This window comes from Camelus ferus, chromosome 13, assembly GCF_009834535.1.
Source record: "Camelus ferus isolate YT-003-E chromosome 13, BCGSAC_Cfer_1.0, whole genome shotgun sequence".
Classification (NCBI taxonomy): Eukaryota; Metazoa; Chordata; class Mammalia; order Artiodactyla; family Camelidae; genus Camelus; species Camelus ferus.
This window is the reverse complement of record NC_045708.1, coordinates 15,872,280-15,899,069: the sequence shown is the minus strand read 5'-3', so window position 1 is coordinate 15,899,069 and position 26,790 is coordinate 15,872,280. Positions and strand designations below refer to the sequence as shown.

The 26,790-nt window shown below is 38.1% G+C and overlaps 2 protein-coding genes across 3 annotated transcripts in view; one reads left to right on the top strand and one right to left on the bottom strand.

Annotated features, from left to right (window-relative positions):
* Positions 1 to 21,762, bottom strand: part of KDM1A (lysine demethylase 1A) — a 54,876-nt gene extending 33,114 nt beyond the window's left edge. Inside the window, exons 1-3 of one of the 2 annotated variants that reach the window (XM_032495423.1) lie at positions 21,232 to 21,762; positions 13,423 to 13,588; positions 378 to 437 (exon numbers count right to left, since the gene is read on the bottom strand). In XM_032495423.1, coding sequence (XP_032351314.1) covers positions 378 to 437; positions 13,423 to 13,588; positions 21,232 to 21,585 — 580 coding nt within the window. In that variant the 5' untranslated portion in view covers positions 21,586 to 21,762. The remainder of the gene's footprint in view (positions 1 to 377; positions 438 to 13,422; positions 13,589 to 21,231) is intronic. The other variant, XM_032495424.1, reaches the window with a different exon arrangement.
* A 1,038-nt stretch (positions 21,763 to 22,800) lies between these two features.
* TEX46 (testis expressed 46) lies at positions 22,801 to 26,771 on the top strand. The gene is made up of 2 exons (XM_032495412.1): positions 22,801 to 25,096; positions 26,475 to 26,771. The coding sequence occupies exons 1-2, from the start codon at positions 24,905 to 24,907 to the stop codon at positions 26,769 to 26,771; spliced, it is 489 nt and encodes a 162-aa protein (XP_032351303.1). The 5' UTR covers positions 22,801 to 24,904.
* The last annotated feature ends 19 nt before the right edge of the window (positions 26,772 to 26,790 follow it).

Below are 26,790 nucleotides of genomic sequence, written 5' to 3'. Positions count from 1 at the left end.
CCTACTTTTCTGCAGGCTTTCAGCCTACGGCTTCCCCTCTCTGTGTATACAGCTGTATTTCTTTGTAAAGGTCCCAGGACTCCTAACTGTGTTTTATTTATTCTTACTGTAAAGGCTGCTGGGGAGAATAGTACCCGCCATCTCCTCAAAAACATGAAGAAGAGTGGAGGGCTGAGATCGGCCTGAGGACTTCAAAAGGTTTGCTTGCCTTTGTCCTGGCTACACTCTCTCCTATTACACTCCTCTGTCCTGTGGGTTAAAGGTCCCCTGCGCTTCTGGCTAAAACGTGGGTACCACAGCCAAAAACACTTGCAAGCATCAATCCCTGACTTGGCGGCTCCTGCTACTAAGTGGCAAGCATCTAATGCCACCCTCACCTGATGCTTGGCCGTCTCCATACCCTCCAGAACTGTCGTCTTGAAGTCCTCCTGCTTGCCCTGTGGAAGGAAAGAGGAGAACTCAGGGACCTTACTCCATAAATTGAGATAATATCTGGACATAAAGGCCTAATAGTTGGTGATTCACGAATTCACCACCAACTAGTAAACCCATATTCAGAGAGCTCCTTCTTCTGGAATCAAGGCCCAAGGAATCACATTATAGTCTTCCAAATTCTGGTCAGGAAATTTCAACTTTACATGCTGATTATTACTGAAAGGTAGCAGAAAAAAGGACAGAGTGTTTCTACTTGCTAAATCCTTGCTGTTAATCAAGGGTGGATGCCGGGGGAAGGGGGGGATTCCAAATGTCTTTTACTACTCATTGCTAGAATGAGAGTGGGTGTGACATGGGCTCTAGGATCTGGAGTTGCAACAATGATCTAGCGTCTGCTCAATGCCTCTTTAACTCTACCTTTCTATCTATAAAGAATAGACAATAAGCAAAAGATACCATTTTAATGAAAAATTCTCCCCTTGACTTCAAAGAAGGGATGACAACTAAAAGATTCAGTTCCAAATGAAGTTTTATTTACTATACATACTAGACAGTACCAGATCTGAACATGCCAGTGCCTCCTCAGTAAAACTTTACAACACACCGTAAGACACCCTGCAGTCATATGCCAAGTACTGCAGATAGACACAAAACAAGGGGGAACGTCAGAGCAGGCAAGATCATGGGGGAGCTTCTACCTCAAGCTACACAATAACCCTGCTAAGAAATTTTCCTCATTGGTTCATGTACAGAAATAACATTCAGAAAAGTATCAGAGCTTGAAAGTTCAATCTGAGAGAGTCAGAATAGATCGTCTTCCAGACCCTTACAAAATCTATCACAAAGACAGCTGCTATGACCCTCTTAAGCTTCTAGCCACCTGACACACTATGAGGAAACTACAGTGTGATATTTGGAAGATATGAAACACCATTCCCCAATGATCTAAAATTTGACAAGCTTAGCAAGGGAAAAGCAACAAATAACATACAAGGGAACTCCCATAAGGTTTTCAGCTGATTTTTTCAGGCCAGAAGGGAGTGGCATGATGTATTTAAAGTGATGAAAGGGGAAAACTTACAACCAAGAATACTCTATCTATCCAGTAAGGCTCTTGTTCAGATTTGACGGAAAAATCAAAAGCTTCACAGATAAACAAAAGCTAAAAGAATTCAGCACCACCAAACAAGCTTTATAACAAATGTTAAAGGAACTTCTTTAGTCATCAAACCATAAAGAGAAGAAGGGGAAGAAGATGACCTACAAAAGATGGCTTCGGCAGTCTTTTGTGGTTCCATATAAAATTTGGAATTGTTTGTTCCAGTTCTGTGAAAAATGTCGTGAGTATTTTGACTGGGGTTGCACTGGATCTGTGGATTGCTTTGGGTAGTATGGCCATTCAGATAGTGTTGATTCTTCCAATCCGAGAGCACAAAATATCTTTCCATTTCTTTATATCATCTTCAATTTCCTTCATTAGTGTTTTACAATTTTCAGAGTATGGGTAGCCTCCTTGGTTAGGTTTATTTCTAGGTGTTTTGTTGTTTTTAAGGCAATGGAAATGTTTATGTCAGTTGTAAAGTTCTGGTTTTTAAAGTGAAAAAAAAAATGAATGAAGGGCCACAAATGGCAAAATATCCTTCTTTTTTATGGGTGACTTGTGTTCCATTGCATATATATGCTGCATCTTCTTTATCCATTCATCTGTTGATGTGCACTTGGGATGCTTCCATATCTTGGCAATTGTGAATAATGTTGCTGTTAATAGTGGGGTGTATATGTCTTTTTAAATTGATTCTTATTTTGTGTTTGGCTTTGTTCCCTTGATAGCTATGTAAGTTTAAAAGGCTAGGGCTCTGAATGTTCTTAGAAACAATGAAAGGTACATATATGTAAATTAAAAAGTATGTGCAGTAAAAATAATAAAACCGGACAAGTTTCATTAAACAGTTTATTTTAAAAGAATTTCAACCAGAAAGCAGATTGATTATTCTACCATTTGAGTTAAAAGTGAGCAGGAAAGTAAAACTAACATAGCCCCCTTACTGTAAGAATGCTCCCAGATCTGTGAGACTTAAAGTGACATTTTCACCTTTAAGTATATGAAGGTGTTTAAGTATAAATGATTTTTGACATTAGAATGTATTGCTAGATGGTATATGCTCTGCTTTGGAAGTAGAATAGAATCTCACTCTAAAATTATTACACATTCTCTTGTATGAAGGGTCCTTTAAGTTCTAGAAGGTTATGCTTCTCAGACAAGGTACAAGGTATATCATTTGTTGTTTACAACCTTTGGAAAAGGGCATGTAACTATGAAGAGATAACTCTAATTATGAAATTCAAACTGAAAACTTATCTTAAAAATGCAGGCTCTACCTTTAAAATGTTACTTAAATTCAAAATGTTTATTCTTAATAATTTATGGATTTATTCATAAAAAAGTCTTTCAGAGTTAAAAAAATTTCAGAGTTAAAAATTGTTGTCATTGTTTTGTTTGGTAAACTAGATCAGAAGATTGAACTATATTTTAGAAGCGAGGGAAGAGGGGCTCAAAACAATGAAATAAGTAGTTTCTAAGAACAACATTTAGGCATTAGGAATAATACAGCTCCTCTTTCTCAACTTATGTTTCTGGCTTGGCAAAGAATGAAAACAACAGTCTCTTGTCGTGGTGGCATCTTACCACTCAAATAAGTAAAACAAAAACAAAAACGAAAAAAGACTTTCAAGCTTGCTATTAAGTCTGGATTATTTTACCCTTCCTATTTCTATCATTTTCTTTATTCTCCCACTATATGTCATACAATATGCTGTTTACTTTATTGACTGATTTTTTTTTTCTGTCAATGGTACTTAACAGAAATTTGGATTTCTTATCCCTGACTTATGTGCTCAAAAAGTCAACAAGGTTGCTCTTTTACAACAAGGTAAAGCTCTTTTTCATCTTCTGCTTTTAAAAAAAGGAACTAACAAAATTCTTCTAAAGATATTGTTCTTTGATAAAAATATGTAGGAGAAACATATGGAAAATATTCAATACTCCAGAAAGATTTTTTAAAAGGAATCTCTCGTAACAGCAGAAAAGTAAAAAAAAAAAAAAAAAAAAAAGAAAGAAAGAAATTAAACTCCAAAGTACTATTTAAGCAGAGAAAAAGGAGAAAACCAAGCAGAAAGTGTTATAAATATGTAAGAAATGACAGAAAACAAAAAGTGCTTATAATTAAGTAAAGGAAAAATATTTCTGACTTAATGAGTATTTATAACCTGCTTGAAAGTAGATAAGGTTGCTATTTTCTCTCTAATCAAAATATACTCAAGAATATTTTGAGGGTGCCCACTTCTCAAAAACAGCTGAAAACAGCCCCATTTTTATTAGTGGTACTCTAGACCAATACACCGTTTTCTTAAGAACAGCACACATACAAACGTTTGCAGCTAACTTTCCATCCAGGTAGTATCTCTGATGAGAACATACAAAATGCCATATTCATTTGCTCTTTGGGTCTTTCCGGCCTAGAACTCTACTTCTGATAGTGGCACAAAGACATGAAACAGCAGGCAAGTATGAGTGTTATCTTCCGGGAGCTCAAATTCAAAATAGAAGACGAAAATATACAAAAGCAACTGCTTAACATCACCTTGATTTTGGCGCTTGAGCAAGCTGACTTCCTTTTGTTTTCATTCCCACCACAACCCACTCACACACAAAATCCTCAAGTTTGAAGTAGAGACCTTTAATATAGTTTATTTGTGCATATCTTCTTCAAATTGAAAATAATACCTTTTCGGTTTACCTTACATAGCAGCCTTTCAGTTGTCCTCTAATAAATCTTCTGTAGATCTGCTTAGTTATTCTTGAAGGACAGTGAAGTATTTCACTTAAAGTCACACTACTGGATGTTTTCTCATCTTGATTCAAATTCTCAAGAGACCACTCTGATAATATCTTAAGAGGAAGCCTAATACTTTCAAGTACTTTTATCTGGCAGGCACGAAAGTGATAATAATTGGTTTGTTGTTTCCAGAACGTACTGAACAACATATTCATTTCATTTTGACTATTAAATTTCTTGGAATCACAATCATTGATAACTTTTGCAAACATTTTGAGAAATATCTAAATTTTCCAGGAAGCAATTATTTTAAATAGAAAATCAACTTATCAAAATTTATTTAATCAAAAATTTACCAAATTTACAGAATAAAAGTGACTGCCAAGGATTGACTTCAATCGAACCTGACAAACTGGCAAAGGAAAAAACATCTCAAAAGTCAAAACCATCTTTGAATACATAGCTTCCACTATATTAACATGTCAGTTGAGTTTCTTACTTAATAACCTCACAAATTCACTGTTTACTGAATACCCATCCAAAATCTGCCAAGCACAAAAAAATAGTAGAATAGGTTGAGTCCTTATTTTCAAAAGGTTTATAATCTAACAGAGGAAAGATGAAAGATATCCAGAAAAAAACTTTTTTTTTTTTTTTTAAAGAAAACAAACTAACACAGACTTAGGGAATCAGGGAAGCTTTTCTGAACAAATCCAGAGAGATGTGGACAGACTCGGGGTGTAGGGGGCAGGCAACGAAACCACCAGCATGGTCCAGAACATTTACAAAAGCAAGCAGAAAAGCACAGACATGGTATGTACAAAGAACCACACAGCACCCTGCTTAATGAAAGAGAAAGTCTCAAAGAGCAGTGGGAGGTCCCACAAGGTAGGCAAAAATGGGCCACCTTCAGGGCCAAAACTTAAACTTGATCTTAACAGTAATGTAGAAGAACTCTATGACTTTTAGCAGGAAAGCAATGAAACACAAGTGATAGTTTAATTAAACTAATCTGGTCACTTTGTACCAGATGGATTAGAGGGATAACGTGACCTAGATAAAGGAGATCCAATCAAAAGACTACTGAAAGAATTTAGATGTGAAGTGAAATTCACTAGAATAAAAAGGTAGCAGTAAAAACGGTAAGGCATAACAAGTCAAAGAGATTGTGCACAGGAAGACACATGACTTTAAAAGAGACTTGATGAAAGGGATAAAGGGCTTTCAAGATGACTCCAAGCTTCCTAAATTCAGGAGAATAGTAATACAATGGACCAGATGAAGAATCTGGGAGATACGATAGTAAAATTAAATGGAAACACACTAAAGATGGTTGGAAATTAAAGACTAGAACTCACAAGTGATAATGGGAATAAGAAATTTTAAATTAGCATGGAGTTACCTTAGAGTTTGAAGTAACTGTGATTAATCTCATAAAGAAAGTCAGTTTCAAAGAGGAATTGGTCAACATAAACAAATAAAGAATAAAAAGAAAAAAATCTTGAGAAAAACTTGAGTTACTGGTGACCATCACCACTCCATGCTACCTTCCTGTCCTGGATGCAGTGAGAGGTGGCTTTAAAAACACCTTTAAGTATACCAGTCTTGATGCATCTCTTTCCTGCTAACTTTATGATTATGATTTTTGGCAGAAGAAATGAGCTACACAGTTCAAAAAATGCAAAGGAAAGTAAACTGGGCTTAAAGAGGGTGACTAAATTAGCCTGAAGGAAGAGCCTCAGGGGTTCCTCTGAAGCACATCAGAGGCATTTTAAAACACCTAACACTGATCAATACTCTCCAACAAAATTATCCAAAATGAAACCTCCAATTAGAGCAGCAATCCTGGGGTTACACATTTAAAATATTGAACTGAAATAGACAGCCTTCTTAACATCTAGAAAGCAGGAAAACGGTACTGACTGAGGTAGGAGCCTGCCTGGAATTTTCTCAGCGTACCACTGGAGGAGCAAGTAGTAAGCACTGCTTTGCTTCTGAAGACCTAACAGTGGGGCATAAACTGAGATTCTCAGTAGCAGGAATCTCATACAAAAGAAAGTAAAAGCCCTACAAGCTAGGGAGGAAAGGAAAGATTTTAGAAACCAACTGGAAGAACTGACTTTTTCACATGCTATTTCCCTCTACATTCCATAGCAGAGATTTTCCTTACTTATTTTGTTGCAAAATCTTGGTTTGTAGTTCACTTTTCAAAATGTTGCAAAGAAAGTCTGTAATTCAGATGCTATGTTATGTTGCTCAACTACCAAGCTTAAGCTGTGTTTGAGTAGTAAAAAAAAAAAAAAAAAAGCTTATTTTTCTAGTTATTTACCTGTTTTTAAAAAGGCCAATATGGAATTTTATTCTGGACCTGCTATTAAAAGAACCATTATAATTTTTCACAACTGATAACCATGAATGTATATCTCAACAGGAAAATCCCCTTTTCCCGCTCTTGTAACAGTTTTTCAGAACTCTGGCTATCTACATCTTCCCGGACTATGAGTAGAGAAGCTCCTTCCATCTTAAATACGATTTGAGTCTACACTGCTATGAGAAAGATACAACTTCTTAGGCATTAATTAATCATATGTGCTCTTCTATCTTCAAATATCAGAAGATGCTAAAAACCCAATAACAATAAAAACACAATCCTATTTTCATACCTTTAAAACTTTTGTGATCACCAAATATTGCCAAATTTAACATGTTATATCTCAATAGTTGATACATGGATTTTTGTTATTTTCTGAGGAGAGAAAGTCTATATTACAAAGTATCAAGATTTGCCATTCTTATGATTTAACATATAAAAGCTTAAAGAATGATCTATTTTGTAAAAAATGATCTATTTCATACTATTGAAAATAGGTTACCACAAACACCTGCCAGTTCCCAAAAGTGAGAGTATGCATATCAACCTAGTCCATAACCTAACCTGATTTTTTCCTGATTAAAACACCAATCACCCTATTCCTGGTTCAACTCTGTTTAATAAATGTAAGATATTTGTACACAAAGGTGGAGTCTGTATTTTCTCATCTGATCCTCATATCAAGCCTCATTTTGCAGATAAGAAAATCGTCATAGACAAAGTATCCTGCTCTTCTATTTTCCACGATCACACCAAAGGATGGTAGCAAAAAGAATACAAGGAAATTATAAAGTTGCTTGACTAAATGAATTACTATTTTGCCTTAATTTAAAAAAAAAATCAATAAAATCACATCATTAAGTAAAGCAGCTCAACCTCTCAAAAGACCAAACAAAACTTGGTAGCATTTGATTCAGTGGTTCTTATTAGCCAGTAAACAGTTAAAACAGTTAAAAATCAAGGCTCTCAAACTGCTTCATAAAAGCCTAAATTCATTCCCTCATATTTAATGCAAAACTTCAAAAATCCAAATTTGGGAAAAACATTTAAAAACAACTTCTGAGATCATCGCCATAATTTGAATACACTTTTATTGTATTGTTTCTTCATAGTTGTCAATTAGCATCTGTAATACTAAACTGGACTGTGAATTCTTTGCAGGAGGACCTAGTTTTTAGCTTGAACCCTCAGAATCCAGTACCATGCCTGGAACAAAACACGGTAGTTTTATAATTAACGTATGTAGAATAAAGTGGATGAGGCGCTACACATTTGAGGGAATCTTATTTTGTGTGGGAAATGTCTCTATTTTATTAAAAAATTTTCCCCTCCACACTACTAGTTTCTTGTTGGCTTTTTCTGAAACTCTTTCAGTAAGTAAAGAAGGATTTGAAGACTTCATTCCTTCCTTTCTACTCTTTCTGCCTCTACATCCCTGCAAATTTTTTCCTGAAATGTAACATTTAAGAGTATTTTACATTACATATACATTCTTTTATACATTTATGTATATATTTGTATCTCATACTAGGCTATAAATTATCTTAGAGTGGAAACCATGTGTTGTATAGTGATATATATCTTGGTACATTTTTAGTTATCTCTTAAAATATAAAAATTTTGTTGAATTGATCTAGATTATCTTTTCAGCCTGTGACATTTTCCCCCAGCTCTCTAGTAAGTTATTCTGGAGCGTAGTTCCAAATCAGAACACTGAAATGATGCTATACAAAAAAAAAAAAAAAAAGGCAAGAAAATTAATGTTTTCTAAATGTAAGCATCATACTTCACATAATGAGAACTTAAATGGTTTCAGGCACTTAGTTGACACTAGGAGGCCAAAATGGCAACATAAACAACCCTGTCAGGGATGAGTTTCCCAAGCAACTTCTAGAAAATCTACAAAAGAGGGTCTCCTGCTGGGTATGGGGGCATGCACTTATAGGCATGGAGAGAGGAAAGCCTGGGAGAAGCCACCTGAAAATACTTACAGCATGATAAACAAAACTATTCACCTGAACTCTGACCATAACTCTACATGCTGCCAAACCCAGCAATCAGTTTGACTGCAATCAGTATGACTGCCTCAAAGGGGAGATGAGATGATCGGGCACCCTATATATACAAAGAACTATGAAAATATAAGGACCTTGATACAAATATTGGGACCAGCCATTGAGTTTTTCTTTTAAAGTAAGGCCCATCTTCAACTCTTCTCTGGTCAAATTCTATTATATCAAGTTCTAATGGATAATCTGAAAGATTCTGCCTTTTAGATTTTTGCTATACCAAATAAGCAACTTATTAAATTTTTGGTCAATCTTTTGTCTTATGAATATTTTCACTGTAACAGTATTCGTGATCAAATTTCACTGAATTTTAAGCTAAATTCTTCTACCCATATACATACACTGCATATATTTTCTATAAATTTAGTATTTTTTACTAATTTAGGTTGCATCTCCCTTTGTGTGATTTTTAAAAATACTCTTAATCTACAGCATGGCTATTACACAAACAAGGCCCCAAAATTATTAAAACCACACAAAATTTGTCATACCAATTTCTCACGTCTTATTGTTCTGTAATTTGTTTAACAGCCCATATCTCTTTCAAACACACACATCCAAAATTACCATGCACAATAACAAAGGGAGCAAATATTTTTCTTTGTTTATATTCTTACAAGAATTCTTATTTTAAACAAGGCAATAAAGTGATTCTTCCCACAGTCACTCAATAAAATAGGTTATAATATAGAGCTGTCACCAACCAGCCAACCATATCTAACAAAATCAATGTGAAGAGTTAACCAATGGTTAATGGAAGCCTTAGAGTATTAGCACATCACTGAGCCTGGAAAAATGATACACATACAAGCACATGCACATATATACATATATTTTAAACATACTGCTAATGTCTATTGAGAAATCCATTAACTTGAAGAAGTCTTAAGAAAGGCATCTTAATAGCCCATTTCAAATTTTTTATTTACTTTAGAGTAAGTTTACATAAAAGTCTTAAGCTTTACACAACTAAGCTACTTCTAGCCCAAAATGAAATATATCTTCCCAAGCCAAAGTTCCTAAACAGTATTCCAATACAAAATTTAAATCCAGGAACTACTAGTGAGATTTTTCTGGAAAATTTTAACTGCTGAAAGGCAGTAAAGAGGAAAAAAAGTAAGTTTTTTTATGAAAATAAAAAAGCTAAGTGCTAGCAAATCAGTTAATACAGTGAAATCTCACTGAGGAATAATCTAAGGTAGACAGGGTAACAACTGAGTCAAGAAGGGAAAAAAGTTTTCTCCAATAGAAAGCTATTTTAACAGAGGGGCAGTTATTCTAAAGCAGTACATAAACACCAACCGACATTTTACTTTATTTTATAGACATTCCACTATTATGTGACACCACTAACAATCAAACACTCAATTCCAAAGACAACCTGTTCAATTGCCATGACTACTTTTATCTTGACAGAAAAGGTACTGGGAAACCAAATAAAACCATCACTTGTTAAAACAAATATTTTCAGAAGTGTATAGTAAATATCAAAATACATGGAAATAAAAGAAGAAAAAAATACACGGAAATGTTTAAGAAAACAAATTAGGTAGATTTTAAAATGTAAGCAGCAATAGCTAGTATGAAAAATACATTATTTATCCACATGACTATCTTAGGACTACATGCCACATTAAGTTATAATTAAAAATTGACAAATCTAAAAACAATGTTTATCCCAGAACAGAGAACTTTTCCCAAATAAATAAATCCAAACAAACAGAAAAAAAACAACCTCTCATTTCCATAAAAATTCAACTTTGGTACTGAGAACATTTTTCCATTGACCAAAATCTAATAAACTCAATTACCAAAATAGCCTAAATCATCTCTCCAAACCTAGTCTCTTTACTCCTGCACTTCACTCTTGTAGAGCACATCAGATTGATTTTTCCAAAACATGTATTTTGGTCCAACACCCTTCACTCAAAAAATCTCAATGCTTCCCCTGACCAGATCCTCCCCCACTGCTTAAAGGACACCAAGTTCAAATTCTTTGGCCTGGTAACCAAGGTTCCAACCTCCCTTTCTGGCCTCCTCTTACAACTCCCCTAGAGGAATCTTCTCCAGTCAAATTTTGACCCACTGACTTCAGAATACCTTGTGCTTTCATAATTAACAAAACTTTTTATTCTTCTTAAGATTAACACTGTGGAAAGCAAAGCAAAATTTTCTAAACATGTTTAAAAGTTGGTAAGAATGAAATGTATACAAACCTTACTTATATATTTTAAGAGAATAAGTTAATATCTAGTTATCACCTAAAATGACTGAGATGAAGAAAAGACCTGGTAAAGAAATAGACCGATACCTTCTCTCAAGATTTTAAGATATCCATACAGCAATACTTTCATTCAATTTTGTAATTAAAACTTAAGTGAAAGAACTGGTTCTGATAAGACAAGAAATTTGAAAACCCTGGACAGTTTCTACATGCTTGAACTCCCCTGATAATATTTAATTATTCACCATGAGGCCCAAACTATTTCTAAATTCTATAGTCCAGTAAGTTACCATTACTTTCCCAGAGAAAGTACTTCCCTAATTCACCCTGCAAACGTTTAAAAAAAATTTTACAGTTGTTTTAAAGGAAAAATAACTATTTTCATAACCACAAATAATATACTGGCAAGTTTGGACTGTTATCAATACACCTCTGGGCACTGAAGATAACCTAAACTTAAGAAACAAAACTTTACCTTCTCCAAAAATACTAAGAAAACTTGTTTAAATCACTGGACTAAAATTAACATAATGGTATAAAGACAGTTTCCCAAATCCTAAATCCCTTTGTTAAGATATTTACTTTTTACAGAAACAGTATCTGACGTTTATGGAGAAAGAAAACACAATAAAAAAATCTTCACAAAAAAAGAAAACACCAAGACTTGGTTTAAAATTTTCAGAGGACAAAGTGTACATCAACTTGGTACTTTATGATAAACCCGTTACTTACTGGAGACACTGACAGCCACACAAAAAAGAGGGTGAGGCAGCATCTGAGATATCAGATCATCTACTGAATAATTCTTAAGAGTCCTTTAATCAAGAGATCAGCAGCCTCTTGATCTGTAATAAAATAACTATCAAAAGGATTATCTCCATGTATTTCATTAGCAAATCTGTAACAAAGGTAGAAGAAAAGAAAGGCAAGAACCAAAGAAGAATCCAGAAGTAGAGAGTCAAAGGAAGAGTTAAAAGTAAGGACAGAAAGAAGGGAGGAGAGGTCTATGTAAAAGACTAGAAAGAGGAGGAAAAAAACAAAAAGAGAGGTGTTGGTGAGGCACATTTGCTGCAGGGACATTACTCCCAAAGGTAACATACCACTCCCAACAGGTAACCATCCAATAAGTCATTTTAAGAAAGTTTTAGGAAAATCATTCTTAGAAAACCTGATTCCTGAGGAGCCTTGAACCAAGAATCTAATCTATCTTTTTCTAAATGTTCTCAAACAGTATTCTTTTTATTACACTTTATTACATAATTACTGTAAATTATAAATTTTTATTTTTGAGAGTCTTAGCCAGAATCTGATAAATTCTAAATCTAAGTTTAAATTAACATCTGATTTGTAATACTCCAGTGATATATCAGTATTAATCTTAAAAAATAAAATAACTTCTGGGTATTTCTATAACATCATAGAGGAGAAAAAAAATAACAAAAAAGAGGCTAAAGCAAAAGATAAAATTTCTGAAAGAAAGCACATCTTAATCAGGGTACCTATGAAAGTGATGCAAGATACAACAGATAGGGTCTGAAACCAGCACTTTGTTTTTAAAAGGTGCAGGACTAAAAGAATTGATGAGATGAACAGACCTGGACTTACTGGATATACAGAAAGTATTTTAAGGAGAAAAACTCCGTAAAAATTAAAAGTCAAAAAGAGTTAATGAGATGCCATTAAAGGGAGAATATATAAAATATTAATAAAGGTTCTACTTTTGTTTGATCTCTCCAAAACAGAAGGGTATTCCTGATTGGTCTGAGTATCCTCAGTAGGATTGAGAGGATTTTAGAATTCTTTCAAGATGTTTGAAGCTCTGAAACCAGGACTATAGAGTCCAATAATCTTTCCATGTCATAGTGAAGATAGTGTGAGCTTAGAATCTCTTCATAGCCTTTTCTTATACTGTTCCTTTGACTGGAGAGCTCAACAACTAAACAGTAACAGGCACTTGGGCCTTTTCTTTTTTGACTTCGGAATATATTTTTACATTTGTTCACCAGGAAAAGATCCTTTTCAAAACTGATCCATACTATGAAGGCTTTATCAGAAAGTATCTAACTGTGAAGTAAATGCGTAATTTAGCCAGAATAATTTCTAAACCATTCTACCTCTAAATTCTGAACCAGAATTACCATTGAAAGATTTGGTTCTTTGGGTCTGGCTTTCTATGTTTTCTCTAATTGTTTATTTTCTCCAGCTTTCCAACTGCCTTACACTGCCATTATCCTTCCACCTCCTCTTCTTTACTTTCCTCCTATATGTAAAGATACACACAAAAAGAATGTCAGTACCACTATGTATGTATGCATGTATATGCGTGTGTATACAGAGATATATATATACACGACATACACTAAATACACATGGCCAATATCAGAGTATAAACCAAAGACATAAATAACATTGCAGGATAGGAATAAATTCATTTATACTTATTTTTTAAAGAAAAAAACAAAACTGTGGTTCATTGCTACAACTCACCAGATGGTTCCTCAGGCTCACTTTCATTTTCTTCCTCAGGTGGAGCTTGAGGGGGTGGTGGGGGAAGCTTCTTTTCCTTCTCTGCTTTAGCATTTCTCTCTTCTTCTGAATAATACTCATCCTCTGAGAGGTTGGCCAAGCTTTCATCCATCTCTCTGTACTCTACCTATATGGAGATTATACCAGGGAAAGCTAAATACAATGAACATCTAAAGTCAGAAACTCTATTTGGAACCATCAGTGAAAGTGAATTGCTTTTTAACTTTAAATTCTAAGAGAAATAAGCAAATAACAAGAAACAAGTTGGCTCATAACAGGTAACTATTAAAAACAAAAACTCTCATGAAACAATCTTGTGTCAGTTCAGATTTAGTCCAATCTGTAACTTTCACATCATAGTACTGAAATTCAGATTAATGACTCTGAGGCTCTCTGCAAATAAAAACCGTGTGCATGTGTGTGTGCACATCTGTATGTATGTATATATCAAGTTCACACTGGAAGTTTCAATAAAAAATTAAAATAGCCCTCAGTAAGACAAAAACGTAGTTAACCAGAACAACGAGTCTGTCTAATGCCAATGTGTACATCTAACTACTATTCCATAGGAAAACAGCAAAAGAATTCCAGAAACCAAATGGAGGTAAGAAGGGTGGGCAGGGAATGAAAAGTTGCAAATGATAATAGTCAAATTGAAGCAATGAAAAGGTACATTTGCTTAAAAAACAAAACAAAACAAAACAAAACAAAACAGGTGACCTAGGAGCTGAGTCATCAGAGCAAAGAATCCTTATTACAACAAATACTTAAGTGATATAGAAATGGAGGCTACAGATCTTACTATTAACTCACACTGATAATACAGGAGAAAACCAGGTAATAAGTAGAAAGAGGAAGCAATCTTAGTGAATGTTTTATTGGGGACAAAACAACTTAGGGGAGATTAATATGGACCTCTGTTAAAATGCGTAATGTGGTATTATTACACATAGTCATCAACTTTGGAACACTGTCACATCATCACTGTGACTCTCACCCTAATAAAGATTCCAGGCAGCCACAGAAACAATAGCTCTCTATTCCGGGTGCACTGAAAAGATAAAATGAATCAAACAAAAATAATTTATTGGATGTGGAGAAAGGGCAAAGACAACATGGTTTCCACATATAACATACCTATTTTATTAGATTTCTGAAATGAATAGTCCTATGGATTACAGTGAATGTAATCTATTTTAACTTCTGAAATATCTTTGAAGTAGCTCCAGATGGCTGACTGCTTTTATTTGCCTTTTCTTATTTTTTTTAAAATGACACACCACAGGATTTGGTGGATGGGGGATTAGGCAGCTAGGGGAGGTAAGAGTTTTACTGAAAACAGGGATTGTGTTACAAAGTGGAAACAGATTACGGATAAACTGAATAGTTTTGACCCATGCTCTAAGAATCTCATTTAACTGTATTTATCTATCAAATACGGAACACAGAGAACATGGCACAATGAAGAAAATGAAAATGAATTAACGTCTCCTGGCCCTTAATAAGCTGAAACTTTAGTTGTAAACAACAACAACAAAAATTCTCACAGGTAACTATCTCATAGAGAGAATTTATAATAAATACTCCAAAAACGTAGGCACTAAACTTTATCCTACTTGACTGAGATAAAGGAACAGACCTCAGGATAATGGGTAAATGGCAAGGAGGGAAAAAAGGGTTTCAAAGAGGGAGGGAGTTAAAAAAAAATGTAATAGATGTTTACAATATGCAGCTTCCTTTCTCCTTTTACCTCTCAACAGTGCTTGACTCCTCTCTGTCCCAAAGAGTCAGTCCTTTAATCTCCTGTCCATCAATCCTATCCATTCAATCAATAATCACTTAACAAATGCCCACTATGGAACTGGGCAATGTGCAAACTTTAAGACAAACAAACAATAATATAAGGTCCTCTCTACTGTAATAGTTGAGCTTTTGCATAAGACACCACGCAACTTGAAGGAAAAAGAAACGAAGATTAAAGTTAAGGAAACACTGCATTCTTTATAGGTTCCCTCTCTGAGAGTCACAATACATGTTAAAGGTACTAAAAAGTTTTATATTAAGAACAATCTTTTTAACATTGTTTAGTCCAATGTTTTGATGAAGTAACAACTACTAACAAGGAATACACTTTGAAAAGGGTAGTCTAGAATTCTTAGTTTTCAGGAAAGAGAGATCAGAAAAATACCTAGAAGTAGGAGTAACAACATCTAAAGGTAGGGGATCTTGTAAAGATGGGGGAGTAGAAGGACCTTGAGCTCACCTCCTCTCACAAACAACAAAATCACAACTGACTGCTGAACAACCATTGATAAAAAAAGACTAGAACCTACCATAAAAGCTCTACAACTGGAGACTCTGGGAACCACAGTGGGCTGGTAGGAGGGGCATGCTCATGATATAATCAAGTCCCATACCCCCAGGGTGGGCAACCCACAAGATGGAGAATAGTTATATTGTGGAACTTCTCCCACGGGAGTGAGAGTTCTGAGCCCCATGTCAGGCACCCCCGCCCAGGGGTCTGGCATGGAGAGGAGGAGCCGCAAGAGAATTTAGCTTTTAAGGACAATGGGGCTTAATTAACTGCTGGAGCTCCACAGGACTGGGAGAAAACTGAGACTTCACTCTTAAAGACTTCACTCTCATGCACACCAGGACCAAGAGCCAAAGCAGTGATTTCATAGGAGCCTGAGCCAGACCTGCCTGCTGGTCTTAGAGGGTCTCCTGGGGAGGTGGGGGGTGGCTGTGGCTTACCCTGAAAACATTAAAGCTGGTGGCAAACATATTTGGGAGTATTCAACTGCATAAACTCTCCTGGAGACTGACATCTTGCTTGGGTCATTAGCATCAAGATCTGGACCCACCTACAGCCTGTATGCTTAAGTGCTGGGACTCTTCAGGCCAAAAAACCAACTGGGTGGGGACACAGCCCCATTCATCAGAAGACAGGCTGCCCAAAGACTTCCTGAGCCCACAGCTGCATCTCTGCACACCCCTAGAGACAACCCCGCCCATCAAAGGGCCAGGACCCAGCTTCACCCACCAGTGAACAGGCATGGGTCCCTCCCAACAGCAAGCCTGCACAAACCTCTAGACCAGCCTCACCCACCAGGGGGCAGACATCAAAAGCAAGAAAACTACAACCCCACAGCCTGCAGAACCAAATCCGCAAACACAGGCCAGACCCCTACCCTAGGACTGGCTGGCTCCTAGCCCTTGGGTGAGAGAGGGGAGTGTACTGTTGGGACACAAAGGATGTCCCCTACAGAGAGCCACTTCTCCAAGGTCAAGAAACATAATTAAGCCACCACATAATAATAATACAAATAATTATTTAGAGAAAATGAGGCAGCAGAGGAGTATGTTCCAGATGAAAGAACAAGATACAACTCCAGAAGAACCAAATGCTGTGGAGATAGGCAATCTTTCCGAGAAAGAATTCAGAGTAATGACTATGAAGATGATGAAAGAACTCAGGAGAAGAATGGATACACAGAGTGTGAAGTCAGAAGTTTTTAACAAACGTACTTGTCAATCAGTACTGGATCTTCACAATATTTCATAAACAAAATACAGAAAATGAGGCTGAAACAAGATTGCAACTATTATGCTTACCCTCCATTCTCAAATTTGGCTTCACCAAACAGCCTCACTGTCTCAAAGACTGACAACTAAAATAAATGCTATAAATTTAAACTCAATATAAAACAGGCAAATAGTATTTATTTGGGGATTATGCATAAAATACTATTTTGTAAAAAAAGATTTCTCTACTGACTAAAAATCATCTGAATGAATCATACAAACTCTAGAAAATAAAAACTATTCATTCCCCTGAGAAAGAGAATGGGTGCTCTGAACACAAAGGACTGGGAATATCTTATTCCTAAGTAAAATCCTCTGAGACTTCAGAGGTTCTGCACCTACTTATAACCAAGGACATAAAGATGGCCCAATAGGCAGCTATGAGTCAGTAGGGTAATTGTTCTTACCTGTACACTTATGAATCTCAAATTTACATCTTCAGTCTCCTTTCTCCACCACACCCTTGTTACAGTGATTCATTCACTTCCCAACCATTTTAAAGCTCCAGTCTTTTTGTTTTGTTTTTTCAATTCACTTAGGACACAACTGCCAGATTAATTTTCCAAATATGTTATATTTTCAGATAGTTTAACAGATGAACACCAAAACGTTCATACCAGCATGTAAGCTGGTTCTAACCAGCCAAACTTACCTGTCAATCATTTTCTAACACACTAGTCAAAAAGTCCTCAATGCTGTTCTACCCATCCCTAAACTTCCTAAAAGCCACTCTCTCCTTTTTCTGTAAATCTATTGCCTAAAATTCAAGGCCCACCTCCTCTGCAAATTATTCCCCAAATATCCAAGCTTACAAATACATCTTTTCCTTCTCTAAATTCTCACAGCATGGACAGTCTACACTTCAAAGTCTTGTGCAATGCTATCTGACAGAATTTTCTGTGATAATGGAAATGTTCTGCATCTGTGCTTCCAATAAGGTAGCACCAGCCATGTGTGGCTAGTAAGTACTTACCATCTGGCTATTTAGGATTAAGTTAAAATTAAAAATTTCATTTCCTCAGTCTTTTGGCCACAGGCTAGGTGCTCAACAGCCACAGGTGGCTAGTGGCTACCATACTGGACAGCACAGATCCAGTGTTTGGCTTTCTACAACTTGGACACCACTCTACAACCCGAACACTACCAATCCCTCCAACTTATCTTGCTCCTAGAAAAACCTCATTTCCAATTAAATTTATTTGCCTATTGTTCCCAACATTCAGTTGTCCACTCTGAAATCCCCGTTGCTTCTCAAACCACTTTGTATTATATTCCAAACATTTTTTACTTCCTTTTCTCCACTAGTAGTATTTAATCATGGGTACCTACTTAATTATACTAGGCACTGAAATAAGCATTATGTTTACACTGTATTTAAATCTAATAACCTTACAAGGTAGGATGTATCTTCCTAAGGAAAATGAATCATAGGATGAGTTAACTCCAGAAGTCCATTCTTTTCCAGAACACTTTAAAAAACTCAATGACCAGCTTAAGGCCACCATTCCTTAAGCTATGTGGTGTTCCTAAAGTCTCAGCCCAATTTAACAATTTCAAACCCTAGTTTGCCATAATGTTAGCATATACACTCAGGTTAATTTATTCTGAAACTAATGAAACTTAAGTGTCAGGGACCCTTAATTGCATGGACTCCTTCCAATACCCTGAACTTAATTTTGATTATATAATTATATATACATTTACTTATTTACCTAATTATATCTATGTTATATATATCTGTGTGTTTATGTATATATATTTCTTAAAAAGAGGGTTCCCCTCAAACTGAGTAAGTTCCCAGGCCATAGGGTATAGATATATCCCCTGCATTTACCTAAAAACCCTTGAAGAACAGCCTGTCTACACTGGACTCAGTTTTCATTTTACTCTTTTATGGATACTCTATCCCTTGAGGTCTGTTTCCTCTGGCTCCCAAGACTAGCTATGAATATATAGGTCAGCTTCCCCAGTTCCTTACTTTATAGTTGCTCTCCAAATAAACACATAATCCATTTTTCTTTTGAGAGTTTCACAGATAATCAGAAAGAAAATTTAAAATAAGCATAGGAGAATTCCAAAGACAGAAATCTTGTAGCATGCCTCAAATTGATCTACAGATTCAATGCAATCCCAATCAGAACTTCAGCTGCCTTTATTGCAGAAATTGATAAATTAATCCTAAAATTTATATGGAAATGCAAGGGACACAAAATAGCCAAAACAATCATGAAAAAGAACAAAGAGATACCACTTCACACCCACTAGGATGGCTATAATAAAAAGACAGACAATATCAAGTGTCAACAAGATTGGAGAAACTGGAACCTTCATATGTTGCGGGTGGGAATGTAAAATGACACTGCTGCCGTGGAAAACTGTTTGGCAGTTCCTCAAAAAATTAAACAGAGCTACCATATGACGCAGCAATTCCACTTCTAGGCATATACCGAAGAGAACCAACAACATGTTCACACCAAAAACTGTACACAAATGTTCATAGCAACATTATTCATAATAGCCAAGAAGTGGAAACAACACAAATGTCTATAAATTGATGAATGGACAAACAAAATGTGGTATATTCATACAACGGGGTATTATTTGGCCAGTGAGCTATCAGTACTGAATGGAAGTACTACAACATGGATGAACCTTGAAAACATGCTAAAGCCAGACACAAAAGGCCACATATTATTTGATTCCATTGATGTAAAATGTCCAGAAAAGGCAAATCCACAGAGACAGAAAGTAGACCAGTGCCTGCCAGGGGCTGGGGGTAAGGAGGAATGGGGAGTGACTGCTAATGGTACAGGTGTCTTGCGGGTGATGAAAATCTCCTAAAATTGACTGTGGTGCTTGGCTGCACAACTTTGTGAATAAGATAAAAGTCACTGAATTATACACTTAAAAATGGTAAATTTTATGATATGTGAATTACTTCAATAAATCTGTTTTTAAAAATATCGTTCACCTGGTTTCTGGCCACAATTTCTTTTGAAATAGTAAAATTAAAACTAATTGGGCTTCGGCTCTCTATTTTATTTCTGAGAATCAGGAGTCACCAACCTCTGTGCTTTTTCTAACTCATGCTTTGGTAAAAGCACCCCCCAAAGACTTTCCTCCTTTACACCTGGCACAGGGTATTTTTGGTGAGAGATCTCTCAACTAGGCAGTTCAATCTGCAGGCTCCCAAGAGGCTCCTCATACACATTGTGCTGGTACACTCATTTAAATTACATAAAGATAGAAAACTTGTTAACATTTACAAATTACACAAATTGTGTGATTTTAAATATTTACTTAAAAACTACGTATTTCCAGTTTTTTCAACTGTACCATGAATCTCCAGAAAAGGGCCCAAATCTAAAGTCTGTGCCCTAGCACTGCCCCAGGGCCCTGCACACTGTTGGCGTCCCATGTGGTCCTTTGTTTCAGAGGCTAGTGATACCTTATCACATTTTAAGTGTAGGGCTTACATTCCGGTTCCACCACTTACTTAGCTTTGTGACAGCGCAAGTTGCTCAAACTGTGTGCCTCAGTTTACTCATTCCTGAAATGGGGTAGCAATGCCTGCCAGTTTGTATTTAGCAAAAATAAAATGTTGGTAACGCTGTGAACACAGCATCTGGGGTCCAGGATAGAAGGAAAAAGAGGAAAACTAGCACACAGCAAGGGCTCAAAAAAAAAAAAGTTCCTTTTTTTTTTCTCGGGTCTCCATGGCTAAGGCAAATTATTTAGCATCACCCTATAGCCCCAGTGCGCTGCCAGGTGAAACATATAAATACTGCTGAGCAGCTTCCAGATACATCTGTGGACAAACAAGTGATGTACGTCTCCAGTAAGGCCAATCGTAACTCCACGTCAGGGAGCCATTTTTTCCAGTCAAGAAAACGAAAAGGGGTACAAGAGGTAATGAGTAAAATACTCTCCCCTCGATCCCCCTTTCCCAGGACCGCCCAGTCCCAGCACAAAGACGCATTCACCGCTGGCAAAGACCGTCCCCTCTCTCACCCCACCCAGCCAGCTAGAGGGGAGGTGGGAGGAGATAGGCTGACTCGTGAGGTCGGGGGTGAGCGCGAGGCTCAAGGCCCAAGACCCGGACGGGGGGTGGGGGGTAAAGGGGCTGTCACCTCAGAGAAACTAGGCATCCGGACTTGTGGTTTGAGGGAGGGGGTCGGGCCTCACCTTCGCCCGCTTGCGCCGGCTGGTCCGTCGCCCCTCCGGAGTCTCCGCGATTCCCGTTTCCATGGGGGTCGCAGATCCAGGCACGACGGTAGGCCCGGCCTGAGGCCCAGCGGACCCCGGCGGCTCGGCGAGGCCCCCGGGGGGCGAGGCCCGCGGAGGCTCCTTCTTGCGGGGAGTGCGCTCCCCGGCTGCCCCCTGCCCAGTCTCGGCAGATCCCGACAGGCCCGCGGGCGGCGCGGCCACCTCGGAGCCGTTCTCCGCGCCGCCCGCTGCCCCGGCACCCGCCTCCGACCCGGCGGCCGCCGCCGCTGCCGCCGCCGCCGCCGCGGCAGCTGCCTTCTTCCCAGACAACATGTCCGGCCGCCTGGCCGCCGACGGCCGTAGGGGCCGCTCTGTCTGTCGGTCCGTCGGTCCGGAGCCTCCCGGCCTCGCCTTACTTCACACAGTCCGCGATGCCAACAGCCCCCGATGCCAACAGCCCCCGCGTACGCACGCGCCGAGCGCGCTCCCGCCGCGCCCGGACAATAAGACCTGAGACGCCCACGGCCCCGCCCTCCCCGCTGCCATAGAGCGGCGTCCTGGCGGCTAGAGCGGCTCCCTGGCCGAGTGCGCGAAGCTTTCCTAGAGCGTCTCCTTGACCTTTGGAGGCGATCCCAGCCCCGTTTCCCCCATCCTAGGGCTTCTGAGCCAGATTGCACCTCCGAGGGCGACCATTTCCTCCAGCCGTTTGCGTGTATTCATAAATTCATTCATTCATTCATTCATTCACGTACTCATTCGTCAATTCAACCAATATTGGTTAATGCTTACCACTCGATAAGGGTTTGATTATGAAGTTCTTGCTTTCAAAGAGCTTATGGTCTACTGAGGGGAAAACACTGAAATGTAACTGGTAGATCATCTTATTTACTATTCATAATTATCCTGCTTAGACTGGGGAAATGTTAAAGTGCAAATGGCTTTCGTGGTAATAAAATGGACAGAAGTTAGGAAATCCAGATGAGTCCAAATGAGATTGCTCTTGCCTCTGGGGCTTTGTTCATGATCTTCCTTCTGTCCAGTCCCTCTCCCCATTCGCACTTCCTCACTCGCACCTCCTCCCACCCATTATGTTCCCCGTCCCCTCACACAGGACATCTTTCTACTCCAGGTTAATTCTTTCTAATACCCATGATGGTGGTGGTGGTTTATTCTTTTAATTATTGCAGGAATCCTTCAGTGCCCCAACACTGGAATAGGCCTTGTGTTCTTCAAGCTTAGTTCCACTAGGACACTGAGCTGTAATTGTTTCTTTACAAGTCTGTCTCTTCAAAGTATAATTTTCAAAAAAATAATTCCATTTATATGAAGTTCAAAAACTGGTAAAACTAATCTCTAATGATAAAATCCAATCAGTGGTTGCCTGGGATGAAGGTGGGGACTGACTTCGGAAGAACAGGGGAGAATTTGCTGGGGGTGATGGAAATGTTTTGTACCTTGATTGGGGTGGGTATAGATTAGTCCAGACTCATTGAACTATACACGTAAAATTGGTGTATTTTATTTTATGTCAATTGTACATCAGTGAAGTCAATTTTTTTTAAACTAAGCAAACAGAAAAAATGAGGAAAACTAGAAGCTATGCCAGAAAGAAAGTGTAATCACACTACATCATAATGTATATACATACAATCATATATGGTTCAGCTGTGAACTATATTGACATGTCCGTAGTAACATAAGCAATAAATATTGTTTTAAGCAAAGGGATAGAATTTTATTGAGAGAATGGAGAGAGGAGAAGGTTTGTGGAGGAGAGTGATGAGAGAGGTTTACAGAAGACGGACAAAGTGGGAACGGAGGAGGTTCTAAATGGAGGAGGGAGATAAATCCCCATCTTCCGTCATAAAAAGATAGCATATAATGTCAAAACTGCGGAATTCAGAAATAAAAGTATGAGCATACGATTTAGATATATCAAGATAAATACCAGAAGAAACAGCTAAAAGAGTTGGATTTGGTTGTCTGAGTCATAGAACCTGAGGGTGGGAGGGGGTGAGAAAGGAGATGGAAACTAGTTTGTTTTAAATCCTGTAGTTCTGTCTGACTGGTTTGCACATTTAATAATTTGATAAAATTTAAAATTAGATTTAAAAAAAATGTGTATCCTTTGACCCAGCAATTTCACTTTCAGGAAAACATTCTAGGGAAAGTTTTAAGTGTATGTACACAGATTTAACTTCAATGTATTTATCTCAGGTTCCTAAAGGCCCAACAAGTGGCAACTAATTGAATATATTAGAATATCATAGCCATTAAAATTTACACTGGAACATAAAGCTCTCATACAAAACAGTGAGCATATGTCAAAGATTTATTTAACTCATTATTGAGAGAACCAGCAGGATGATAAAGCTGGTTCAAAGGAGATTGTGAGAAACTGATATATAGTCACAGGCCTGTGGAACACAGAATGCTGGAGTAAGATTGCAAAGCTGAGTAAGAAAAAAAAGTCCCACAGGGCCATAAAATGATAAACTTCTGAGGTTATTTTTTCTATCAGACAGAACTCATTTCCATCTATTTGCAAAAAAAAAAATCATTTGCAACTTACACTTTTTTCCCAGAAATAACTAATTCAATTTTTTAAATTGTAGTAAAATACACATAATATAAAATTTACCATCTTAACCATTTTTAAGTGTACAGTTCACTAGTGTTAAGTTCATTCACATGGTTCTGCAAACAATCTCAAGAACTCTTTTCATCTTGTAAAACTCTGTACCCTTTAAACAGTAACTCATCATTCCCCTCCACCCCCAACCCCTGCCAACCACCATTCTTTCTCTCTCTATAAATTTGATTACACTAGATAGTTCATATAAGTGGAATCAAACAGCTTTTGTCTTTTTGCTTATTTCACTTAGCATAATGTCCTCAAAGTTCATCCGTGTTGTGGCATGGGTCAAAATTTCCTTCCTTATTAAGGCTAATCCCACAGCATGTATATACAACATTTTGTTTAATTCATTCGTCTGTTGATGGATTTGGGGGTTGCTTCCACTTTTTGGCTATTGTGAATAATGCTGCTATGAACATGGATGTACAACATCTCTTCCAGACCCTGCTTTCAATTCTTTGAGATATACACCCATGTGAAACTGCTGGAGCAATTTATCCATCTGACTTTACAGTCAGGACCCTAATCAGTATTAAATAGTAAGCCCAACAAAATTACCTTCCCCTAAAGCATCAGGTGACCAACAAGTGGGCCAGTTAAATGATCTCCTAGTATGACTGTGAACTAGCTTGCAGAAATCTTTTTGCCTTGTTTCCAAGTTTTGGGTAACTTCTTTGGGGTCTCCCTCCCTATGAAGGTAGGGGCTCTGTACCACTAGTCATTTGATTCCCAGTGACTGGGCCCAAAACTGCTGTTGAATAACAGAGGTATCACGAAGGCCTAAACCACTTGGCTATTGTGAGGATGTCATGAGATTATGCCTGTCAAAATTTGGCACATCACTATGGCTGCTTAAGACATAGAAGTAGTTACTATTATTGTTATGCAGCAGCTGGGGGTGGGGGTTGGTTATGACTCAGGGGAGGGGGCAGCCATGACTCCTATCATGGAGGGCAACTGTCTTAGATGGGGGACTGAAGCAGGGTCTCGGGGCCTGGGTGCTTCCAAGTCATAATGCTGGGGGAACTAATGTCTCTTTTTAGGAATCTCCACGGGATACTTGCTTCCTCAGGCACCATAGGAGCATTGATTGCTTGGCTGATCAGCTATAAGCCAGCCTTGTTTGGGTTCCTATTCCTTCTGCTGTTGCTTAGCAACTGGCTGGTCAAGTATGAACTCAAGCGCACCCCCTCAGAGCCCCAGCAGGTGAGCAAGAGGGACCTTAACTTCAGCTGAGGGTGATGGGAGAGTCACAACTAGACTAGAGGGTGGGGAGACAGGGAAGGCGTCAGGACAAGGGGGTCAGACTGAGGAATACATGACTCCACTCTAACAGCTTGCTCTGCAGCTCCCTCTTGGGTGATGGAGGACAAAGCACTTCCTTCACAAAGCTTCAGTTGCCTGGGCTGAAAAATAGGGCCCATCCCAGACTCTCCTACTTCATGTTTGATGTCAACATGCTTTGGTAATGGGAACAGATACTTTAAAGTGGGGAAAATTAAGATGGATAAATTTTAAAACAGGTATAAATAGATAAATCTCTAAAATGGAAAAATGAAGACAGCAGAAACATTCCTAGATTATGACATCTTTTATATAAAGTTAAAAAACAATGCAAAATAATATCCTGCCTTGTTTATGGATGCCTGTGTATAGTGAAAGTATATTAAGGCAGGATTTCTCAATCTCTGCATGACTGACATTTGGGGCTGGGTAATTCTTTGTTACGAAGGACTGTTCTGTGCTTGCTGAATTTTGGACGGCATCCCTAGCCTCTACCCACAGGATGCCAATAGCATTCTTCACTCCTTTTGTGACAACCAAAAATTTCTCCATTTCTCCATATATTGCCAAATGTCCCCAAGGGAGGGCAAAAAAAGTCTCCCACTGAGGACTAGTATAAAACAGTACAAAGAAATGCTGGAAAAAATAAATACCAAATTCAGGATTGCAGTTGAGATAAGACTCAGGGAGGGAGGGGAACACTCTGGAAAAGGGATCCACAGAGGACTCTGTGACATTTTATTTCTTAAGCTGGTGTGGGAACATGGGCATTTGTTATAATATTTACTTTTTTGCACGTCCGAAATATTTAATTTTTAAATGGTTTTACAGACCAGGAGTTTGTAGCTGAATCCAAAAAGAAAAAAATTAAGTGTCATTATTAACTGCATGGTGGAGGGGTGCAGGTAATTATAGAGATAAGAGCATTTCATGAGACCACTGAGACTTGACAGTTGGAGATTTTATGAGGCCTGACTAAACTCTCAGCAATGCATGTTGGGAAAAGCACAAGCTCTGGAGGCAGATACATTTGGGTTAAGGGTTTTGTGTCCTCTCTGAGTACAGATTAGTGGGCCACTTCACTTATTCCTATGAACCAAAGGCAGCTGTGGGTCCTGGGAGTCTGGGGGCCATCACGCAGGCTGGGAGATACTGAGAAAGGGAACTTCCCTCCCTGGGCCCCATTCTTTTCCCATTGTTGTGAGAATTGATTCACATGAAGTTTGTAAATCACCTGGCATGGGAAAGGATTATCACCATTAACTAACTCTTCCTCTTTTCCTGGTGGTGGGGCGTTTAGGAAGAGGCAGAGAAATCAAAGACTTGCGAAACCAAACCCAACACCCACTCCCTGAGCATGAAAGAAGTCGAGAAACTGCATGCCTGCTTTGCCCTCCAGGACAAGATCCTTGAACGACTCTTGTTCAGTGAAATGAAGCTGAAGGTCTTAGAAAATCAGATGTTCATCGTGTGGAATGGAATGAATCACCACAAGCGGCCCAGCCGACGTCGCACTTTTCTGGCCGGGAAACACAGACTGAGGAGGCGTGAGTCCATTCTCTCCATCCTGTCTGACTGCACTTCCAATTCCCCCTAACGCGGTCAGAGACGGTGGT